This window comes from Oreochromis niloticus, linkage group LG5 (assembly GCF_001858045.2).
Source record: "Oreochromis niloticus isolate F11D_XX linkage group LG5, O_niloticus_UMD_NMBU, whole genome shotgun sequence".
Lineage (NCBI taxonomy): Eukaryota > Metazoa > Chordata > Actinopteri > Cichliformes > Cichlidae > Oreochromis > Oreochromis niloticus.
This window is the reverse complement of record NC_031970.2, coordinates 36196779-36218725: the sequence shown is the minus strand read 5'-3', so window position 1 is coordinate 36218725 and position 21947 is coordinate 36196779. Positions and strand designations below refer to the sequence as shown.

At 38.3% G+C, this 21947-nt stretch overlaps 1 protein-coding gene across 1 annotated transcript; it reads right to left on the bottom strand.

Annotated features, from left to right (window-relative positions):
• Nucleotides 1–626: 626 nt before the first annotated feature.
• On the bottom strand, nt 627–20809 carry serinc3 (serine incorporator 3). The gene is made up of 10 exons (XM_005452197.3): nt 20579–20809; nt 16193–16354; nt 12623–12816; nt 11932–12011; nt 11682–11819; nt 11330–11499; nt 10020–10110; nt 9383–9599; nt 3069–3296; nt 627–1602 (listed from the first exon to the last, which is right to left on the bottom strand). The coding sequence occupies exons 1-10, from the start codon at nt 20615–20617 to the stop codon at nt 1467–1469; spliced, it is 1455 nt and encodes a 484-aa protein (XP_005452254.1). The 5' UTR covers nt 20618–20809; the 3' UTR covers nt 627–1466.
• Nucleotides 20810–21947: the final 1138 nt, after the last annotated feature.

The following is a 21947-nucleotide window of genomic DNA, read 5'->3' as shown; positions in this document are numbered from 1 at the left end:
GATTAGGCCATAGTTGTTATGATAGGGGTCCATAGAGATTAAAACAGTTATCTGTAATTATTTGTACCAGGTTTTAAATGTTTATTAGTATTTTAATGGTATTGTACTGGTGTATCAAACTGATCTGAAGGAATTACTGCTCTCTGGCACACTGCAAAGCACTAAGTTAACACTTAATAATTGAGCTTCCTGTATTGGTGCTGCTTCCTATATCCAAGTGTCTCACCAATATAAGATGAGACACATGGATTGAATCTTTACTAGTATTTATGTCGTAACAATCAAACGTAAAACATTTACAGCACATTGCTGAGAGTTATAACAAAGGTTCAAAGTACACAGCTTTGCCAAAAAAATTTAAAAATAACGGTCCTTGGAAAATATTAACATTTAGTTAGTAACACAAAAAAGTGTGGAACCAATTATGACTTGATGACTTTCAGAGTCTCACACGAAGAATGCTTTTTTCCCCTGTCTGTAACATAAATGAGCACACTGAATCTCTGAGTCAATGCAAAGTAAATGCTTTGACTCAGCATTTACTTTGCATTTATAGTAGGTCAGTATAATCACAAACTGCAGAAGCATTACAGAGAATTTATAACTTATTAACCACACTGGGTAAATCTGGAACACAAGGCAAATGCTCAGATTTTTTATTCTCAAACATCTGTAATTATTCAGTTATAGAGTCCTTTTCTTAAAAATTTAAATCTTTTTTAAATTACAGAAACACATTCTTACAACAATAATCAAAATAAATACTAAAGATATTCCAGGCTATTCAGAGGTGTGCCTGTATCTCTTTGTTCTAAGGATATTTTAAAACCACCTGACATCTTCAGGTCTGACGCACCTGCACGTCCATTTACATTTGGCAGAAACTCGAGCTGATTTTGGTCATATTGCAGTTATGTCAGCGACATTCATGTACATACTCCCTAGTTATCTAATATTCTAACATTTTTCAGACATATAAGGCATATGAAGGTTGAACAGCCAACTACATCCTCTTCATAGTGAATGAAGTTCACCCCAGCTCCACAGTAAGTCATAGCTGTAATCCCATGATGTCGAGAATTTATTCTTTTTTCAACTAAGCATTCACCATAAATTGGTGTTACAGCAAAAAAAAAAAGAAGAAAAAAAAATCTAGCTGGCTTAAAGTATATAATAACAAAAATTCAAAAGGTTTGCTCTAACCAGAAAATTACCCAAGCACAAAAATGCAACAAAGATATATATTGCTATTGTCAGTGATGCAACTGGCGTGAAATCACTATATTAAAAATCTTTATCTGAAGCAACTGTTAGGGCACTTTGGAAGAATGCACAATCAACTCAATCAGAATCCAGCTAAAAGTGTAAAACCTGAGTCCATCTTGACAGTAGGATTATTGACAAATGTAATGTAAAAACAGACAAAAAATAAGAGTTTTGTCGAGCACGCTGTGGAGACTGGCTGATCAGCTGAAGTCTCGGTTGGTGAAGACCATGGGGGCCACCAGTGTCCATGTGTACAAAGCCAAACAAACCCAGCTGGAGGTGATTTTCACCCATACTGCTGGCCACTTGGTCGTTATGGTGTAGTCTGTATTAGGGCTGTCAGAACAAAAAATGCAATAAATATATTCATAAAAAACTGAGAAAGCTACTTTAAGAAGGAAATTCCTTAACTTGTTCAAGCAGAAATCACAAAATCTCTTAGCTGGAAAACTGCACCTCAGAAAAATAAAGTCAGCATATCAATTATACAGTAGGAAATTGCCTGTGCTTGGCTTATATGGTGCCATTAAACCCCTAATGAAACATTGTGGGACCATTTACAGTTTTAACAATGAGTTATGAATTTCCTAATATACACAAATGCACAATGGACTGACAGCTGCACAGAAAACTAGATCATAACCAAAAAAGAGTTCAAAACAAAAGATGAAACTGATCTGCAAAGTCAGCAGACCATTGTTGTCCTCATTCTTCTTGGTACTACTTGACTGAATAATACCAGCCACAGACACCAATAAAGGGCAATTCTGGATATTTAAACCATTTTCTGGGTTATGTTAGTGCCAGAATGTGACTCTTATGGTCAACCATAACATTTGTGTCATAACACGTCTCTCTCTGACAGATAAATGCTTGACAATATTTTGGATAATTTTACAAAACTAATTGGATGTAAAACCCCCCGTTTTGGTTTATAACCTATTTTGAATGCATTGCTTCATATAGCATTTATCCCTTCTGTTGTATAGTTTCTGTCAGTCTGGTTCATGCATCTGAATGGATACAATCGCATGAAACAGTGTTTGCCACACTTAAATGTTTCACATCATCAAACAAATGTAAATATTTGACAATAATATGCAGTTTTTTAAATAAAGGTTTTAAAATAAAGATCCAACGAAATTCAGGAGAACTGAGAAACAAAGTAATTGATATATTTCAGTCTGGAAAATGTTATGAAGCCATTTTTAAGGCTGTGGGACTCCAGTGAACCACCGTGAGAGCCATTTTACACAAATGGCAAAAACATGGAACAGCGGTGAAGCTTCCCAGGAGTGGCTGTCTGTTTAAAATTACCCCAAGGATGCAGCGATGACTCATCCAAGAGCTCACAAAAGACCCCAGAATGCTCAAAAACCCTCCAATGTTGCTGAATTAAAACAGTTCTGCAAAGATGTGCAGGCCAAAATTCCTCCACAGCGCTATAAAAGACTCATTGCCAGTTATCGCAAACACTTGATTGCAGTTGTTGCTGCTAATGGTCCCAACCAGTTATCAGGTTTAGGGGGGCTTTTTCACACAGGGCCATCATTTTAATTTGTCTGATGCTCTGAAACATTTAAGTGTGACAAACATACAAAAAAGTAGCAAATCAGGAAGGGGGCAAACACTTTTTCATACACTGTATATAAAGGAAATGAAATAAATCCTACAAAATATCTTTATATATGAATGGTAATTCATATATAAAGATATTTTGTAGGATTATTGACCACCTAAACACTTCAAACTACACTTTAGATGCTGTGCTAAGAGAGAAGGGAGCCACTGAAGCCACTGACCTGTACCAGTTAGTGAGGGTCATCATGATGTAAAGTGAGGCCAAGAAAAGCATGAAATGGAAAAAGGAGTAGCTGTACTGGACCATGTCCCGCTCATTGTCCTCCACCCGTCTGGGCCCTGTCGACTCCTCTGACTGTTCTGCTGTGCTGCCCACCTCAGCGAGGATGACTGAATCTTTGGATGCCATAGTTAGCTTGTTAACCTGGCTGTTGCTGGATGAACGAATGCTGGAATCAAAACAGAGATGAATGAACTGACCAAAAAGAAAGAAAAGCAAGTATTAGGATCACAGTATGAAAAAATAACAGACACAAACACAGTACACATTAACAAGGAAGGCTTAGAAATGCTTAACCCGTCATCAGGTGAGGAACCATAACTAGTAATTACAACAGTACTCTACACCAATAACAGCTCAGTGGTGAAATTCTAAAATTCCAGGAATTTTAGTAACTACTCTGAGGGATACATCTTTCTAAATCTTCACACTGATTGTTCTGTTCAGATCAGAGGTTCCCAAAGTGGGGGGGCGCACAGCCATTGCGGGCGGGTTGGGGGGGGGGTGAAAAAAAAGAAAAAGAAGAACGCTTGGATACTGCTAGCACACAAACGCAATGCAGAAGATGAAGCATCGCCAAATATGTTTCCAAACCAACTTCCTTCCAAGCCAAAGACTAGAAAATATGGTGAAGCATATCTTCCCTTTGGCTTCACCTGCACAAGTGCCAAGGTAGGTCTCCCCTGCAAAATTAGTTTCCCTGCGTCGGGAGCAGCGCTGGGCTCTCCAAATCACGGACAAACAGGATCCCACAGCTGTTTATGTGTTTAAACCCATTTTGCACAGAGAGGCATTTTTTGAAAAATGTATTGACAGCAATGTTGAATATTAATACACAGGAAAAAAAACAACTAATTACACCGTGACGCCTCTGCCTTTCTAAATGGAGGGACAGTAACTGCGTGTGTATGTAAGCGTGTAAAACCTGCAGATACTCAGATTAACAGTATTTTGAATCTATCCGCCACTGTAGAAATTCATCTCATGTAAACAATAATGTGGCGCACAGCGTGACGTGAAAAAGGCACACACCTTTGACGTTGCGTGACGAACTCTGTAATCCTCGTCCACACGTAAACACAAAAACTGAGTTTTCAAAAATTTCCAACCTGGCAGGAGTTTTTATAAAAATCTCTTTTGTTGTAAAACAAAGGGGGGCCTAGCAAAAAAAGTTTGGGAACCACTGATCCAGATCATTATTTTAATTTTCTTTTTAATTCACTTTTCTTTACTTTTAAGTTACTGAAGAAATGGTAAATGGAAAAGCACTTTGTGTTTCCTATTATCTCCTTTTACTCCTTTGCTGATGATATTCAACTATATCTGCCTCTCAGTTCTGACAGGTCCAGGCTTTAGCTGTATGATAAATAGTGGATAAAACAGAAATTGTCCTTTTTGGAAGTTCCATCAGAGGGTTTTCTGGGAATCTGTCCATCTATGTTAAGCCCTATGAAAAAAACTTTGGGATTTTAGGTTTGAAAAGCAAATAACCTTAGTGGCGAAAAACAGTTTTTCCCTTCTCTGCTTTTTATTGAAAATTAAGCTTTTTTTTCTTTTTGTGAGAGATTGTACAATTGTCATTCATTTCCTCCTGCTTGGACTGGTCTCTGTCAGTCCTCTCTGTCTGCTTGGCCAATGCTGCTGCTCGGTTGCTCTAAAGAAAAAATAGATCATATTTGACCAGCTTTAGCTTAGGGTAGGGTTAGGGTTAACCCTGGTTTCCTGTAAGGTTTGGAACTGATTGCCTTACACCTCTTATACCCCCTTATTCAGCTTCTAGGTCCCACTTGTCAGCTGATCAGATGCTTCTGCTCTCGCCCACTCTAGATTTTCACTCATAGTAGAGATGTTCTATTCATGTTCTTGAATTGAATTGAATTGAATTTTATTTATATAGCGCCAAATCACAACAACAGTCGCCTCAAGACGCTTTATATTGTACAGTAGATCGCACAATAATACATACAGAGAAAAACCCAACAATCATATGACCCCCTATGAGCAGCACTTTGGCGACAGTGGGAAGGAAAAACTCCCTTTTAACAGGAAGAAACCTCCGGCAGAACCAGGCTCAGGGAGGGGCAGGGCCATCTGCTGCGACCGGTTGGGGTGAGAGAAGGAAAACAGGATAAAGACATGCTGTGGAAGAGAGACAGAGATTAATAACAGATATGATTCGATGCAGAGAGGTCTGTTAACACATAGTGAGTGAGAAAGGTGACTGGAAAGGAAAAACTCAATGCATCATGGGAATCCCCGGCAGCCTACACCTATTGCAGCATAACTAAGGGAGGATTCAGGGTCACCTGGTCCAGCCCTAACTATATGCTTTAGCAAAAAGGAAAGTTTGAAGCCTAATCTTGAAAGTAGAGATAGTGTCTGTCTCCTGAATCCAAACTGGAAGCTGGTTCCACAGAAGAGGGGCCTGAAAACTGAAGGCTCTGCCTCCCATTCTACTTTTAAATACTCTAGGAACAACAAGTAGGCCTGCAGTGTGAGAGCGAAGTGCTCTAATAGGGTGATATGGTACTACAAGGTCATTAAGATAAGATGGGGCCTGATTATTTAAGACCTTGTATGTGAGGAGCAGGATTTTGAATTCTGGATTTAACAGGAAGCCAATGAAGGGAAGCCAAAACAGGAGAAATCTGCTCTCTCTTTCTAGTCCCTGTGTTTGTCCCCAAACTCTGGAACGCCATTCCCCTCACAGCCAAATCTGCCCCCTCTTTTAAAACTAGACTTGAAACTTGATTTTTATCATTCTTCCTTTTGTACATTACTTTGGTCAGTGTGAGTTGTTTTTCAATAAATGTTGAAATGTTGAAATAGTTCCATTTATATAACATGCCTCTTTTATTCATTCACGAACTACAAGTCTTATTTCTGCTGTGAGTGCAGCCATTGGCTTTGCTTAACCTATTGAACCTCAATGCCCCGGTACCAGGGGTGAGAGGGAGAACATCTGGTTTAAAGGGATGTACTGCCAGATCTGTTATTTAAATATAGACGTGTGTGGTATCCACAGAAATGTCAGAGTGATTTTGGTCCAGAAAACTGGACCAAAAAACTGGACTAAAATTACGATTCACGTTTAAAAAGGCTCATAGTGTACAGTCTTGTTGTTGTTGTTTTTTTATTTAAAAAATGACCTCTGACCAAAAAAATGGCCTGTATTTGTATAGCGCTTTACTTGTCCCTAAGGACCCCAAAATGCTTTACACATCCAGTCATCCACCCATTCACACACTGGTGATGACAAGCTACATTGTAGCCACAGCTGCCCTGGGACACACTGACAGAGGCGAGGCTGCTGGACCCGGCCCCTCTGACCACCACCAGTAGGCAACGGGTGAAGTGTCTTGCCCAAGGACACAACGACCGAGACTGTCCAAGCCCGGGCTCGAACCAGCAACCTTCCGATTACAAGGCGAACTCCCAACTCTTGAGCCACGATCGCCCCGATTCAATATCAAAGAAATTTCAACTTTTATAGATTATGCCAAATTGTGCCCAATAGCAAAAGCTTAGCTTTTATCTCCCATAAATCTCTTTAACTTTGCTCTGTTTCACTTCAGTAGCATTAATCTTTGCACAGGTAATGTCCATATATTGATTCATCATTTTCTTTGGTTTTTGATCTACTGCAGCATATTTTAAAGGCGGTTGTGTGCTATAAAAGACCAGGCCAGGAAAAACTCGCTGGTACTTTTCTGCTTTGTATCCTCAGTTACTTTGACACAATGGCATCTGCTGTGATGCTTGCACCTCTGATAAGGTCTCACAAGTGTTCAATTCACTTTGACCATGTCTTTTTCAAGCAGGGACCTCAGCAAAACCGCTGGGGCTTAACAGGTTAAGGAAACATTTTTATAGTGCTAAACTCAGTCATTTCATAGCTCAATCATATCACATCATCAGGTTTTCAACAGAATTTTCTTGGTGACCATTTTAAACACATTTATTCAGTGCTGCTGGCTTCAAGTTGGCTATTGACCTGGCTTTGGTTTTCTAGCTGGTATGGTTAATCTGATACTATCAACAACAACAAATGATGTCATACATCTCACCTTTAGTGAAGATTGCTTGCAAACAAGGAGACAATGATGATGCAATGCTGAGCTGTGAAATGCAGGTCCTATGATTCTTATTAGTGCAAAATTACATCCTCACAGACAGCCCCTACTAATTTAATTAACTTTAACTTTTTAATTTAATTGAGATCATGTTTTTAAATCAAGTTTATCCAGATATTGCTTGCCTTTTTAAATTAGTCTTGCTGACTGAACAATAGCCAGTTCATAGTTCAGCTCTCATTACAAAACAGCAGCTTAACCAGTTTTAACAGCCCGTGTTGTTATTTTCATGTGAACAACCTAATCCACATTCTTCAATGAGCACATTTTAATCCCACAAATTCAATGCGCTAAACACAGCTTAGATGGGCCTCTGGTAATGTACCCCCCTCCCTTCTTCCTTTGCTCATCTTTCTCTCATGTGTGCCAGCCTATTACTGACTGCCCTGTCTATTTAATGGAAGTTGGGAGTATGTGCCTCTGTCTTCCAGACATGCAGTTCCGTCTTTGTTTTTCATCATTTTTTCCCCACTTGGAATGGAGGCTCCAGTGGTCTGTTTTTTTCCTCACAGATTCATTTGTTAGTTTAGTTCATTTGTGCTATTAATTTAGGGAAGGAAATTCTGTGTCCCACTGTGTGGCTGACCTGGTCTCTGTTACTTTCTGCCAGGCCTACGAGATGCAGAGTTTTTTTGTTTTTCTGTTGAAATGAAAAAGGCTCTTGTTGACAAATTTGAACTTGTGTTCAAATTTGTCAACTTGGTGTGTGATCCTCTTTATATGCTGCAGTCGCTTAGATTAGTCGAGGCATCAGTTTCTTTAGCTGTGGATAAAGAAAGTGAAGGGTATGTAGCTATGCAATACAGTAAGCAGGCTACTTCCACAGACAAAGGTGAAGAGTGTGTATTATAGATTAGTGTATAGTGCATTCGTTCTTAGGTATGCACAAACATCACATCACCTACTGCTTTTTGGGCTCTTTTTTTCAAGCTCCAATATAAGTCTTGATGCATTCTCAATCATCCAGGAAAGTAAATCTCCAAAAGTTGAATCTGTTCATCTGGACGTAGCGTTTTGTGGGAGAAACGTTTCGTCACTCATCCAAGTGACTTCTTCAGTCTCAGCTGACTGCAGGTTTCCCCAAACCTTATAAACAGTACATTTGCATAATGACTGAAACCAGCCCACTGAAGGAACAATGGGCTGTGAGGTCAGTTCCTTAATCATAATTATGCAAATTCTCATGACCATTGATCAACAATCACTGATCAATGGCCATGAGTCCCATTCACAGAGAGTTGGGGAATGGCTGCAATCACAGCATTGTAAGATGGTGACAGATGTACCCTTAGCCCCCCTCCTCGATTCAGAGATGGTCTTTTTCACGTAAATGGCCTCCTTGACTCCGCGCTCAAACCAGCGTTCCTCCCTGTCCAGGATGTGTACATCCTCATCGTTGAAAGAGTGTCCACTGGCCTGTCGGTGTAAATAGACTGCAGAGTCCTGGCCTGATGAGGTTGCTCTTCTGTGTTGTGCCATCCGCTTTGCCAGAGGTTGTTTGGTTTCCCCGATGTATAAATCCTGGCAATCCTCCTGGCACTTAACAGCGTACACTATGTTACTCTGTTTGTGTCGGGGGACCCGATCCTTGGGGTGGACCAATTCTTGGCGCAGCGTGTTTTGGGGTTTAAAAGCCACAGAGACCCGGTGTTTAAAAAAAATGCGTCTCAACTGCTCTGATACTCCTGACACATATGGGATCACTACAGGTTTTCGCTTAGTCAGCGGTTGTCCTTCTCTCCTGTTTATAAAGTTGGGGAAACCTGCAGTCAGCTGAGACTGAAGAAGTCACTTGGATGAGTGATGAAACGTTTCTCCCACAAAACGCTACGTCCAGATGAACAGAATCCAACGTAAGTATTTTGGTATGGTAACAATTTAGTAAGTACATTTGAATGAGAAAATGCTAATTCGTTAGCTAGTACTAGGAAGTGAGGTGACCATTAATTGAAAAGGGTACACTGCAAAAGTTGCTGTGACGGAGGAAACTGGCTACAGAGATCAAAAGCATTTTTTTTTTTTTGCATCAGTCTGTAAGCATGTTTTTTTAATGCTGTTTAACACTGCAGTCTACAGTAAAAAGAGGTAAAATAGACTGGTTCTTATATATTTACAATGTTACCTGGAATACAGGATGCACAAGATAAATATAATGAGGCCCACGACGCTCTGAGCATCCCACCACTGCAGGTAGGGAGATGTAAAGGCAGGTTTTTCTGTCCCAGTGATTGTGGTAATCATTGCCGTGGTGGCTGTCTGGTTCTCGGTCTCTATAGGTCCCGGGGTCGGGGCTGTGATCTGCTGGAAGATACTCAACAGGCTGGGGTTGCATTCCCGGTCTGAGATCAGCAAAACAAATAATAACAATAATAATTAAAAAATACTTTCAAAAACAAACACAATATTTGAATCTACACAAACTGACACCGACATATTTGGAGACATACTCTATATCATTACATGTGGTGCACAACTGATATGTTTTTAGGAGCTCTGTGAAATTAACTTGAAAATAGTACTTAAAATTGCAATACTTCATGTATAACTACCTTATGGAATAATAATTAACTACATCATGCTGTGTTAGCTTAGGTGCAATTTGAACAAAATAACCCAAAGCTTTTCTAAAAAGCAATAAATCTTAAGGTTATGACACAAAAAGATCTTTTCTTTGAAATGACTGGAGAAGTACATAAATATGTACAGATAAAGGATTGTTTGAGTCTATTGAAATTCCCAGACAATATAAACAGTCTCACCAGGCTCATTGGTCATGGCAGACCAGGTTAGAAACATAGTGTACAAGGTGATGAAAGAAGACTGTAGTAGACCTGAATGAGGTTGAGACTCCTGGAAATACACAGATAAGATTTATCAGTGCCAAGCATTTACTTCCCACAGGTTTGAACTGAAACTGTACATATGTATTATATAAAAAGAAGTCATAATCCTGTGTTTACTGTTTAAGTAATCCAAACACAAAAATGAACCTTTGTTTATTATTTAGAAAATATCTAGATGCTTAAAAAAGGCCAGCAACAGTGGGAATGTTTGTGGGTAGCTTGGGAAAACCTGTTCAGCTAAACTCTAATTAGCCAACTGCCAATGTTTTGGGTATCTGTACATAACATGAATGATTTTTTTCCTGATAACTTTTTACTATCTGTACTTTCTACTACTTACCTTTTCAAAACAGGCTTGTTACTTTTGGTTTAACGCATTTGAAGGATGCTATCATTTCACATCACTAGCCTTCACACATCAATTTTAAGCCTTTTAACAAATGAAAGGTAATCCTATTCGAGCCAGGGGATATCGCATAAAAGAGAACAAAGAGTCGTGTGGCATAGTGGGCAGTTTAAGTGGGTTGTGTTTTCTTTTTTTTTTGAGCAGCAGGTCAGCTGATCACAGTACATTGAGTGAATTGTGCTTTTTGTCACCATCTGTAAAACTGATTTTAGGGTTCCCTGCCCGCTGATTCTCACCTTAACCCCTGATTGTACTCATGTTTCTGTTTTGAGGCAAAGAAAATACAGCTATTTTTTCATTTTCCTTCTTTTTCTAGTTTTTCTTCTTCTAATTGATTAATTCAACCTGAGTACATTTATTAGAATTAAAATTTAGACTTAAATAATGTTTTTATTCCCATCTGATATTATTTTATTATTGCATTAACACAGTTCAGTTAGTTTTGCACAAAAATAGCTGGTAGAAGCTATGTTTACTTTTCAATATTATCTCCTATAGCAAAACTAAACAAGCTGCTACAAAACACAGTCATAATGTTTTGAAATAACAGAATTAAGAGAGAGATATCCAACCATTTTCAGGTTTATTCTGTCTTTCCATTTTACACTGTCAAACTCAGCAAAGGGGGCTTAGCATCAATTCCATGCTACTATAGATGCCCATCATGACATGATGCTAGTAGCACAAACATTTGCAAACACAAAGCAGAATCTTCAGTGCTTAGAATAGTGTGTCTTGTTTTTGTTTGTTTGTTTGTTTGTTTAAAACATACTAGGTTTTATGTTTATCTGTGCATCGCAGACATGCCGTGTATTCACACCTGGACTTTAGGCAGGACTGAGACAACAGAGGCAACGATGCAGAGCAACATGTTGAAGCTGATGAAGAATTTGTTGATGAAGCATTCATTGGGTTTCGTGTAGATGACAAAGAACAGCACAACAGCTGTTAATGACAGGATGTAGTTCAGGATCGTGACAGCCAGTAGAGCTAAAAATACAAGGTAGAAACAGTTCAAAGCTGAAACCAAAAACCTGATTTGAAAGTAGATTTGTGAAATCTGTGTGTGCTACATGTATGCTTTTTTTAAAAAAAAATTCAGAGTAAGTGCTTGCTTATGTAACAGTATTTAGAAGGTGAATACAGCATGTAACTGGGCCAGAGTCACTGACCTGCATACCAGCCTCTGGAGTTGCCATTCTCCATCTTGTCAACCCAGGACTCATTCCAGGAGTGGGCAAAGTCCACCAGCAGCACCAGTTGAATCAGAATGAAAAAGAAGGCTCCACCAGAGCCTATGACAAACCATACTGCAACAACACAAATACACAAGTAATTGAACTACTCGTCTTTCACACACACTAACAAATCTGTGTGTAAAAGAGATCTGCGTTATCAAGGATTTTAAAAACAAATTCTTACTGTAGGTGAAAGGCCCTTCAGGGATGTAAAAGGCACCAACTGTAATTGCCACCAAGGCAGCAAACTTAAAGAACCAAAATCTGAAACAAATTGTTACTGTCATAAGTCTCAGGAAAACTGTCTCAATCAAATATCTCATCTGCTTTCACAGTTATATGTCCAGAGTCCAATCAGTTACCCTGAAAGGTCCAAACACACTTTTGATATGAATGTGCATCACACATGTATTTATTTAATACTTATTTAATGAATTTATCACTGTTACTTTTTTATGTTATGCTGATCATATTCCCCCCCCCCCCCCCCTCACTGCTGGTGAGACCAAATAAGAACTTTACAGCCAAATATGATGATGGACATTATATATGTGCTAGTATGACATCGGACAGCCATGATGAATATTTATTGTTGCATTTTTTAAACTTTGTAAACTAAAAAACAAAGGTCTTCTGCTAAAACACATCTTGTATAATTTACATTTTACAACCTCACAGTGTTAAAGAGCCAAGGTGGACTAGAGTGCAAACACAGACAAGGCCTGGAAATGCGATATTTAAATGCAGTTGATCTATGGCTGCTTTGTGTTTATGTACCTGCTATGGTATAAAAAAGTCTAAAACTGAACCTCAGGATTGGTAGGACTGTGCTGGTAAAAATATTTACGTGTTGCTAGCTTTACTGCAGTACTTACCCATTGTGGATAGCAGCACGTGGATCTCTGCTGTTCTTTATGTTTATCATGAGAACGGAGAACCCCAAGAACCACATACTCATTCCAAAGCATATACGGTAGACTGCTTGGTACCCCACAAACATCTCACACTTGACATCCGCCTGTAGACCACGGACAGACGAACCTGCCCCATCCTCACAAAAGCCTGGGATCTACAGAAAATCAGAGAAAGACCCTTGTTTTCTGTACATCTAGGGGAGATTTTTATATGCATATGAGGCTTTTAAGAGAGTGTAAAGAAGAGCCACTTAATAAGGAATTACAAAAGTCAAGTTTTTCAGCATCATTCTGAGAAAAATTGTTTCTGATTTTAGCAATATTACACAGATAATAGAATCCATACACATTTGTTTAATTTGTATGATGAAGAACATATCCTGGCAGTCAAAGTAATACCTTTGAGAGTACGTGTCTGATTAGACACAATGTTTTCTAAGATTTTTAATACTAAATACAATAACCCGAATTTTATCAGAATTTAGTACAAGAAAATTACAGGTCAAATGTATGTCATGTTTTCTAATAATACTGCCTCAAGCATGTATAAAAAAAAGTATTGGTCCTAGCACAGAACCCTGTGGAACATCACTAACTTCGTTATGTGAAGAAGGCTCCCTGTTTACTTGAACAAACTGTAATCTATTAGATATACATGGTTCAAAGCAGTTCAGTGTATTTTCATTAAATCCAACAGTGTGTTCCATTCTGTCTCGTATAATCTTACAGCCAACAGTACTGAATCCTGCACTGATTTAGCAGGACAGGTACAAAGTGTGGTGGATTTTTCTATGATATGTATAACTATGTAACTATATACACTATATATCTATGTGGACTGAACATATGTATTTTAACTTTCATGTAGTCTTAAGCACAAGGCATTTTGCTTTAGGTTTATTAAGGTTTCACAGTAACAGGGCAGTTAATGCTGCTGAGAGTTCACCTGAATAACTCACTCTCCAGCTCCGGTAACTAACCTTCCCTAATACACACTCAACGTCTTTCATGCAGCACAACCAAAACAGTAACATTGTAACAGAGATCCTGAACACATCACGATAAAATATCATACGATATAATCACACACACACACACACACACACACTTTGAACCTACACTGAAGTGTTTTTATATATGACAAACCTATGTAGTTATAAGATTATATATTATAAGATTGTGCCACTTGCTGTGTAAGATTTAATAATTAGGATTAATGTGTGATGTTTGACCGTGTCATGACCTATCGCAGAAGGCAAAGCAAAGGGTTAACCTAAGGGTGTCCCTTTGGGCAGGGCCCTCAGCCAGAGCCCTGCCCGTACCCTGGCCTGTATCTGACCCCTGCAGCTGTGTTTGGGCGCGTGGGAAAGTTACCCAGCAGCAGGGGGCGGGGATACTGATCCCTATATATTAGGGGACCAGAGGACACTCCCAGCTCTTTTTCTCCTGCTGCTACTTCCTGTCCGTCTCTGTGTTGCTCTGCTGTCTGTGCTTAAGGCTGTACACCCCGGGGTTTTGCTTTGCTTGCTTTCTGCTATGTAACTCTATTGCTAAATGTCTGTATGTATTTTTCCTGCTGTTCATATGATTCAGTGTATTAAACTCTGTTCCAAGAATTCTGCTCTTTTCCAGAGCATCTTTTTGAGTGTCTTGATTTTAATTGGATCTAAAAGGGTTGGATCTCCACATCGTTGGTGGGAGAAGGTTATCATGATGGCTTCAAAATTCGCGACCACAAAAGAGTCCACTGTCTGAGGCCATAAGAAGTACGGATGCACCACCTGAAATGTTCCTAGCTGATTATGATTTCCAAATTTCTAACTTTCTTCAAAGTGCAACCTTCTAAGTACGTTTTGCAGATTCTGATTTGCTAAGAACTATAACTAATGAAAACACAACTAATGAAAACAACAAGAACCTTTTCCTAATCTAAGCTTTACATCATTTCCACTTTCCTTCTAATTTTCTCTCCTCATTGAAATGACATGCTGATGGCTTGGTGAAAGTAATTATTAAAGTTAGTTCAAAGAGATCAATTAGAGAGAAGCCATCTAAATAAATATCACAGGCTGCTGTACTTAGCTTCTGTAGGAAGGATGTGAATGTTTTTTTTCACCAATGATTCAAATTTTATTTGTACTTGCAAGCAGAGCTAAACTCAACAGGAAGCTTTATTGCCGTAATTCAGGGCACAAAGTTCAAAAATTGAGACTAGGCAGAAACTAGGAACAAACTAAGCACTAGGAAAGAAACATAGCTCGAAGGGAACAAATGACAACAACATGACAAAGAACAGAGAGACTCAGACAATATATACACAGCAGGGAATTTTGTGTTTGTCTTTTATGGTATATTTGATATATCCTCATGATATTGTTGTTACTGGTTCAGCATAATAGTCTTTGTCCAGGATCAAGATTGCATGTGAACAATCACATTGTTATGTTGTCAAAGCTTTTTGACTTGGAGAAAAACCTGCTGATGTCTGCTCCGAGAAGGGGCCGGTTAGGGCTATGGTGTCAGGGTTAGGGTTGTGATGATCGAGCTTCTTTTACAGTCAGGTGTAAGTAAAGCAAAGTCTCTATTCCAGTCTCAGGTCTTTAGCAGCAATAATGTAATAGGTTTTCTACAAGATTTTATCTGTCTCTGACACTGATAAGGAGAAAATTTGGCTCTTTCATCTTTATAAAATTGCTTTAGTACACTGAGGTTTGTAGACATCTGTTTACGCACAGCACTCTTGATGGAGATGGTTACAGGCCTGGACTTGTGCTGACATGCGGTTTGGCTTTCATCAAAATTATCATCATCTCCACTTTAATCCTAACTTTTTACTAACAGTAAATAAGGTGTTAAGTACTATTGTTATTATGGTTATTATTATTATTGACTATTTATTTTCCAAAACATCATAAGCTAAACAAAATGCTCAGAATTAAATAGAAAAAAAAAATGCAATTAAAGAAAGGAAAATACTAAAGAGAAAGGTGTGGGCTTTAATTGCTTCAGTTTATACATATTCAAGTTTCCTTATCTTAAATGATTTTACCTTTCATTAAAATAGCTTCTGTTATTGCTGGATGTCATCAGTCATCACATATTCTAATCTCTTGGTACTATTTCTTGGGAGCTATGAATCTGGATTGGACTGTGTTATCTGGGGCTGACATGTCATGTGCTCCTTGTCTTCCACTTGTTTTTCTTCTTTTTCTTTTTCATATGAACTTTGATTGCAAACTTTACTTGAATCACAGTTAATGTCTCAGAGAAAACAACATTCAGCATCCCTGTTATGTCAGCATCACTTTATTTATCCATTTTTAAACGATTGTCAACGATTGTTTTAAACGAGAAACAAATTGTGCTGGTGCGCGTGTTATAAATCTCATGGTGGCTTTGCATGAACACTCATGTTTTGCATCAGTTATGCACCAGTTTCAACCATTATAATTTTATTTTAACTTTAAATAATGTAAACTTTACTGTGAATGTAAATGTCTATCCTATGGTATTTTTATGGTCAACTCCTACCCTTTTGAGCTGCCGATCCACACCCGGTGACAGCATGATGCAGGCAACGATGGTGCCTATCAGCATTATAAAGGCATAGATGATCCTGGTCACCGTGGAGTTTCTGATGCTCGGACAGCAGCTACACGTCAGGCACGCAGCACTGCTGCACAGGCACGGCACCTGGAGGATCAATAAAAAATCACACTTGAAGCAAAAGTGGAACATTCAGGGATTTGTGTAAGAAAAAATGTAAGCGATTAATGTGAGAACACAACATATACATGTTCTTAATCAAACATGTACCGCATAATACAGTGATGCACTTTACTAAACCTTTGGATTTTTGTTTTTTAAATTCCACTACTGACAACAAACACAGACAACACATTTTAGTAACATAGAAAAATATTTCAATCATTTATTTTAGATTTTTAACTATTCAACTGCCAGTACAGACTGATCCTCGTGTTTGTACTGTTATGCTGTACACAGTCTACTGTAACGTCTCATTGAGTAACATTCAATGACTCAGCACAGCACTGGCAATTAGAGACAATGACAATCACAGAAAAACTACTTTGCACTGAGAGCACTCTGTATTTTGACCACTGTGCCATCTGATATGTTGTGTCATAAAGGGACTACTTTATTGCCATCAGGCTTGCAGACATATGAGGCAGATTGGCTTCTGTGGTTCTGAGACTTTAAACAAATTATCCCTCGTTAGGTTTTTTTCTGCAGGTTAAAAAGTTGTCACAAGTTTGCTGTGTTTTCTTGTACTGGCTTACTGACTTATTATTGGACAACTCCTTCACCCTTATTGTGAAAATTACTTAGTTATTCCTAATGAGTTTGCAGCAGTCCTTCCCATGTCCTGTTTTTCCCTGCCTGGATATAATTAATGATGAAAGCTTTTATTGGCAGCTGCTGTCATGGAGAAACTTGTATGTATCTCTTTTCTGGAACTGCAAATAAAGCAGAAGCACTGAGTGTTTCCAACTGTTGCAAACTGACAGAGTAAAGTATTCTGCAGTAAACTGGACTAACTGACACATGGAACCTGAGGCATCATTGTCTCACTTTTTCTGTAAGTTAAATGTGTGATTTCTAAGATAATCAGTAAATTAATGTTCTTAGCTTGCTAGGCAAGACGAGGAGTGAGCTGTCGGGGGGAAGCTGGTGTTTGGTAACTAATACATACATAAATGAATTTGCTTGCACATGAGTGAGCTTGAATGTTAATTAAAAGAACTATAGTTCAAACACTACCTTGGCGTCGCTCACTGTACTGAACAGCAGGATATTAAGACTTCTAGCTGGTACTTAAAGATGAGCCACTTAAAAGGTTTACATGAGAAATAGATAAAAGTAATTGGGCCTGCCTAGTCAGCAACTAATGTTACAGTTACTGTTCATTTAACATGAGCATAACATTATAAGAATAACAGGCTGGGCTCTTCTTCTTATGATTATCAAATATTTGCAAACAGTAACATGTTTCTGTCTCTCTCCACACATGTATGGATAGTAACACAAATTTTAAAAATATTGGCAAGCACCAGTGGTACCCCGCAGCCTCCTAGTAGATGCACCTATAGTATCGATTTGAAAGTCCTCGGTGACTTCCTTCTTAAGTTATTGCATTAACAAACTTGAGTGTCTATGCTGCCCGTCTGCCTGGCAATATCTGAAGCTGTTATAGCTGCAAAGGGTGGACTGACATCATATTAAACATTAAAATTTTAGCTTTATATATCAAATCTATTTCAAGATATATATTTATTGAAAAATGTCTATTGACCCACTTGCAGCATGTTTTTCCACACTTTGAAATCTGAAGTTAGGTCTCAAAAAAATATTAAAGAGAAAAGCCTGAAGTTTTAAATACCACTTCCTACCATGACATTGAATCAGAACCTGCAATTTTGAACAGACACATGAAAAATGTTTGAGTATTAGCTAGTTAAAATATGACAAAACAATTCAAGCAGTTCTGTAAAGCACAGACTAATAAAAAAAAAACATTTCTGAATGGTATATTGTTGTATGTTGTATTTGTTGTGGTCAGAGTCAAAGTAAACTTTATTGTCATCTGTGCTATATTCAGTAAAGTATATAGAGAGACGAGACAACGAGTTCCATTCAGTGCAAAAGACAAACAATAAATATAAGAAGAGTAAGAAACAAATATACACTTTAAGACTAAGGTAAAAGGTAAAAGGTATACACAAATAGAATACTTTTTAGCATAAAGTTCTTAATCACAAATGAAATGAAATGAAAGAAAACGCTACTGTCAATCAACTTTCATGCTGGATGGAACCAATATGACAAGTTGTACCACAATGGCATATCAGTAGGGATCAGGCAACCAGCATGTTGACTGCCAGAATAAATGCTGCAAATACATATATATATACATATATCTATATATGTATATATATATACATATATAGATATATGTATTTATTTAATTTCTTTTTTGGTGCACAATTAACGCACAGTTTGTGACTTTGGCCACTTTCGTAGTTCAGGATGTCTGGAAGTGACGCAGCAGTAATAATATGTATGGTGAGCAGAAAGTGATAAAGAAAAGAGACTTTTGAATGGCAAGTTCAAAAAGCTTTGTCAGATGGTCCCCTTGACAAGACCAGTTATTTGTATTTGTATTAAGATACATAATTTGCATGACAATGAGAAAGATAAAGTGGAGGAGGATTTGAAACAGGCAAATGTGGTTCACTAACTGGAAACTACTGGACTGTGCTAAGTAATCACAGTTACCTTGGGGTAACAGCACATTAATTTGGACCACAGTGGGAACATGTTTTAAATGTTATGAGGACAGAGGAGAGGCACTTTGCCAACATGTGCGCCAATAACTTTATGCAAGTGGTCTATTCTACCTCTAGAATTAAAGACACTGCATGCCCATAGAGGGCATGCAGTGTCTTTAAGGTTTTTCTGGAGAATATTCATTATACATTCAATACACATTAACAGTTAGAGCTTAAGAATCATGTGTGATGTTGTATCAAACTATAGTATGGTAATATGTGTACCTAAATGTATCAAAATTTTAGTATTCACTTTCATTTAATGAGCTATCAGTTGCAGTAGAACCCCCAGGAAAGACTGTTAAAAGTGGGGCAGCTATTTAAAAAAGGCAGCATGTGGTGTTTGTGGTCAGACCCAGCAGGCCTGTGGGCAGGAATGTGTCACAGCGACTCCTCCCCAAATATATACTTTAGCTACATTGATTCTAAAGCTTTGAAAATATGCCACAAGAATATTTGTTTAGCGTTATGTAAAATTTATATTGCTACTCCAAAGTTTCTAAGTCTAGTTTGGCTAGACATTGTTTACAAGAAGAAGCAATATAATGCAAGTAGTACATGCTAACCTTTATATGTATATGTATGTTAGTGTCTTTACTTAGAAATATAAGTGGACTAAACTGATAAAGTTTTGGTGTAGTAAAAACAAAACAAAAAATCACAGCCTGACATTGTCAGACAGCATATGTATTTATTTACAGTAAACCACTGGACTCTAATATACACTAATACCAGACGTGGAGTCAAGTGATAACCATACTTGGAAGATTGTCAACAAGTATGCCAGCCAGACAAGGTCAGCTTAGTCCTTCTGCAGACTCGGCCTTGAAAAGGTCTGCCAGAAAACATACAGCCTGAAAATGGTTGGCCATGCTTCATCACGATCTCAACCATAAATAAACCCAGACAGAAAATATACTGTTAATACCGTTTTTTATAGTTTTACTTGTGTCTGTCTTTTTGTATAAATGAAGTTGTTAAATTGACAGATAATACAGCTCTGTGAAAAACTGAATGCTTTATTACAAGATATATTTGTGGTATTTGCTCTAGTCCTAATTGCGTATCCATGTAGTGCTATTCCTCTCTTGCCTTATATAAAAAAGATACTGTTTTCATTCTCTACGTTTCATCTACTGACATTTCTAAATACGACGCTTGTTGCGTTCTTATTATAATGTAACAAAGCGCAACTAATCCAGTTAATCACATGCCAGCAGATGACCAAGTGCGTTAGGATTAACTATCTGTTGTGCCGTACATTTGAACTGGTTCTCACGCGGCAGCTACTTCATGGGAATTCTCAGATTTCTGCAGATAAAATCAAATTATAGCGTAGCTGAAACGTTACCGAAACCATAACTGTTTAAACAAACCTGAGCTAGATCACAGAACACAACGGGAATTAATATAGCAGCTAACTGAGTGGGTCCCTGTTCTTTAGCACTAGCCTACTACCTGTTGCTGTCTACGCTTCAGGGTGTTACGACACCTTACATTTCTCATCACTTTAAATCTCAAGGTGCTTGTAAAAACCTCACTTCTGAGTCGGAGCATTAGACCTTACCCAGCTTGCGAAAGAAAATGCCGCCAGAATAGCTCCCATGGTTGCCGGGTTTCTGAACAGAAGCGCACAGTCTGTGTTCTTCTTCCCGTTATTTCTCTTCCGTTCTTCTCTGGTGTTTTCACTATCGAAAGAAAATAAAGCTTCTCTATTAGGCGGTCAGGATAGAACGAGAGCGCCTCGAACTACTTCAGAGCTTTGGCTGGCTGAGGTAACGCTGGGTGACGTCATGACGTTGTTGACCGGTTGTCATTTGTACAGGTTTTGGTGACGGTATGTGGACATACTAATACGTAATTAGTTTTTCTAATTGTCATTAACGGTTTATATGTTATAAAGTATTTTAACAATACTAGAACACTGATAAAGTTATTTATTAGTTAGTGGTGAAGTCTACTAGTGTTAGTGGTTTACTGTTTATTGTTTCTTCAGTCACAAGTCATACATACTCAGTTTCATTTATACATAAAAGAAGCGCTTTCTGCATTAATTCATTTAGGATTTGAAAAGCCTGTGTCCTTTTTATAGGTCTTTCATTCTTTCATTTCAGCCCTTCTCTTGTATGTTGTATCACAATCTCTGGCTCGCTTCCATAACACGTCTTTTGTCCTGTCTTCCTTCCCTCACTCCCAACTGGTTGCAGCAGACGACCTGGTTCTCCTGGAGGTTTCTTCCTGTTAAAAGGGAATTTTTCTTGTTCATGAGAGGTGGTCAATTGTTGGGGGTTCTCTCTATTATTGTAGAGTCTTTACCTTAAAATATAAAGTTTCTTTAGGTCACTGTTGTTGTGACATGGTGTTATATAAGGAAAATTGAATTTAGCTGAGCTAAACTGTGGTCCTCTCCCTCCTCTTTCACATCTCTGTTTAAATATATTGGTTTTCACTTGTCCTTTCATGGTATCTATAATTTCTCTCTTTGTCACCCCTTGTTCTCCATGCCTGTCATGATTATTTGGTTTGTTGGGTCCTCATCAGAGATGGGCAGTAACGCGTTACTTGTAACGCGTTACTGTAATCTGATTACTTTTTTCAAGTAACGAGTAATGTAAGGGATTACTATTGCAAAAACGGTAATTAGATTACCGTTACTTTCACGTAGGAACGCTGCGTTACCGCGTTACTAAAACCGTGATTTTTTGCGAGAACGTCTCATGACAGTGACGTAAGCGAGTGCGACGTTCGTGACAACAGCTGTCTGCAGATCATAATATATCGAGTGCGGGACAGAGTGTAGCATGCAGCGTTTAAAGCGTGGAAGTACTGACCTTATTTTGAGTTTGATTCCATAAAAAGTGACAAAAACATTAGTGTCCGTTGTGCGTGGGAAGAAAACTTCTTTTTACAGCGAAAAAACCCCTAAACTTCCAAGC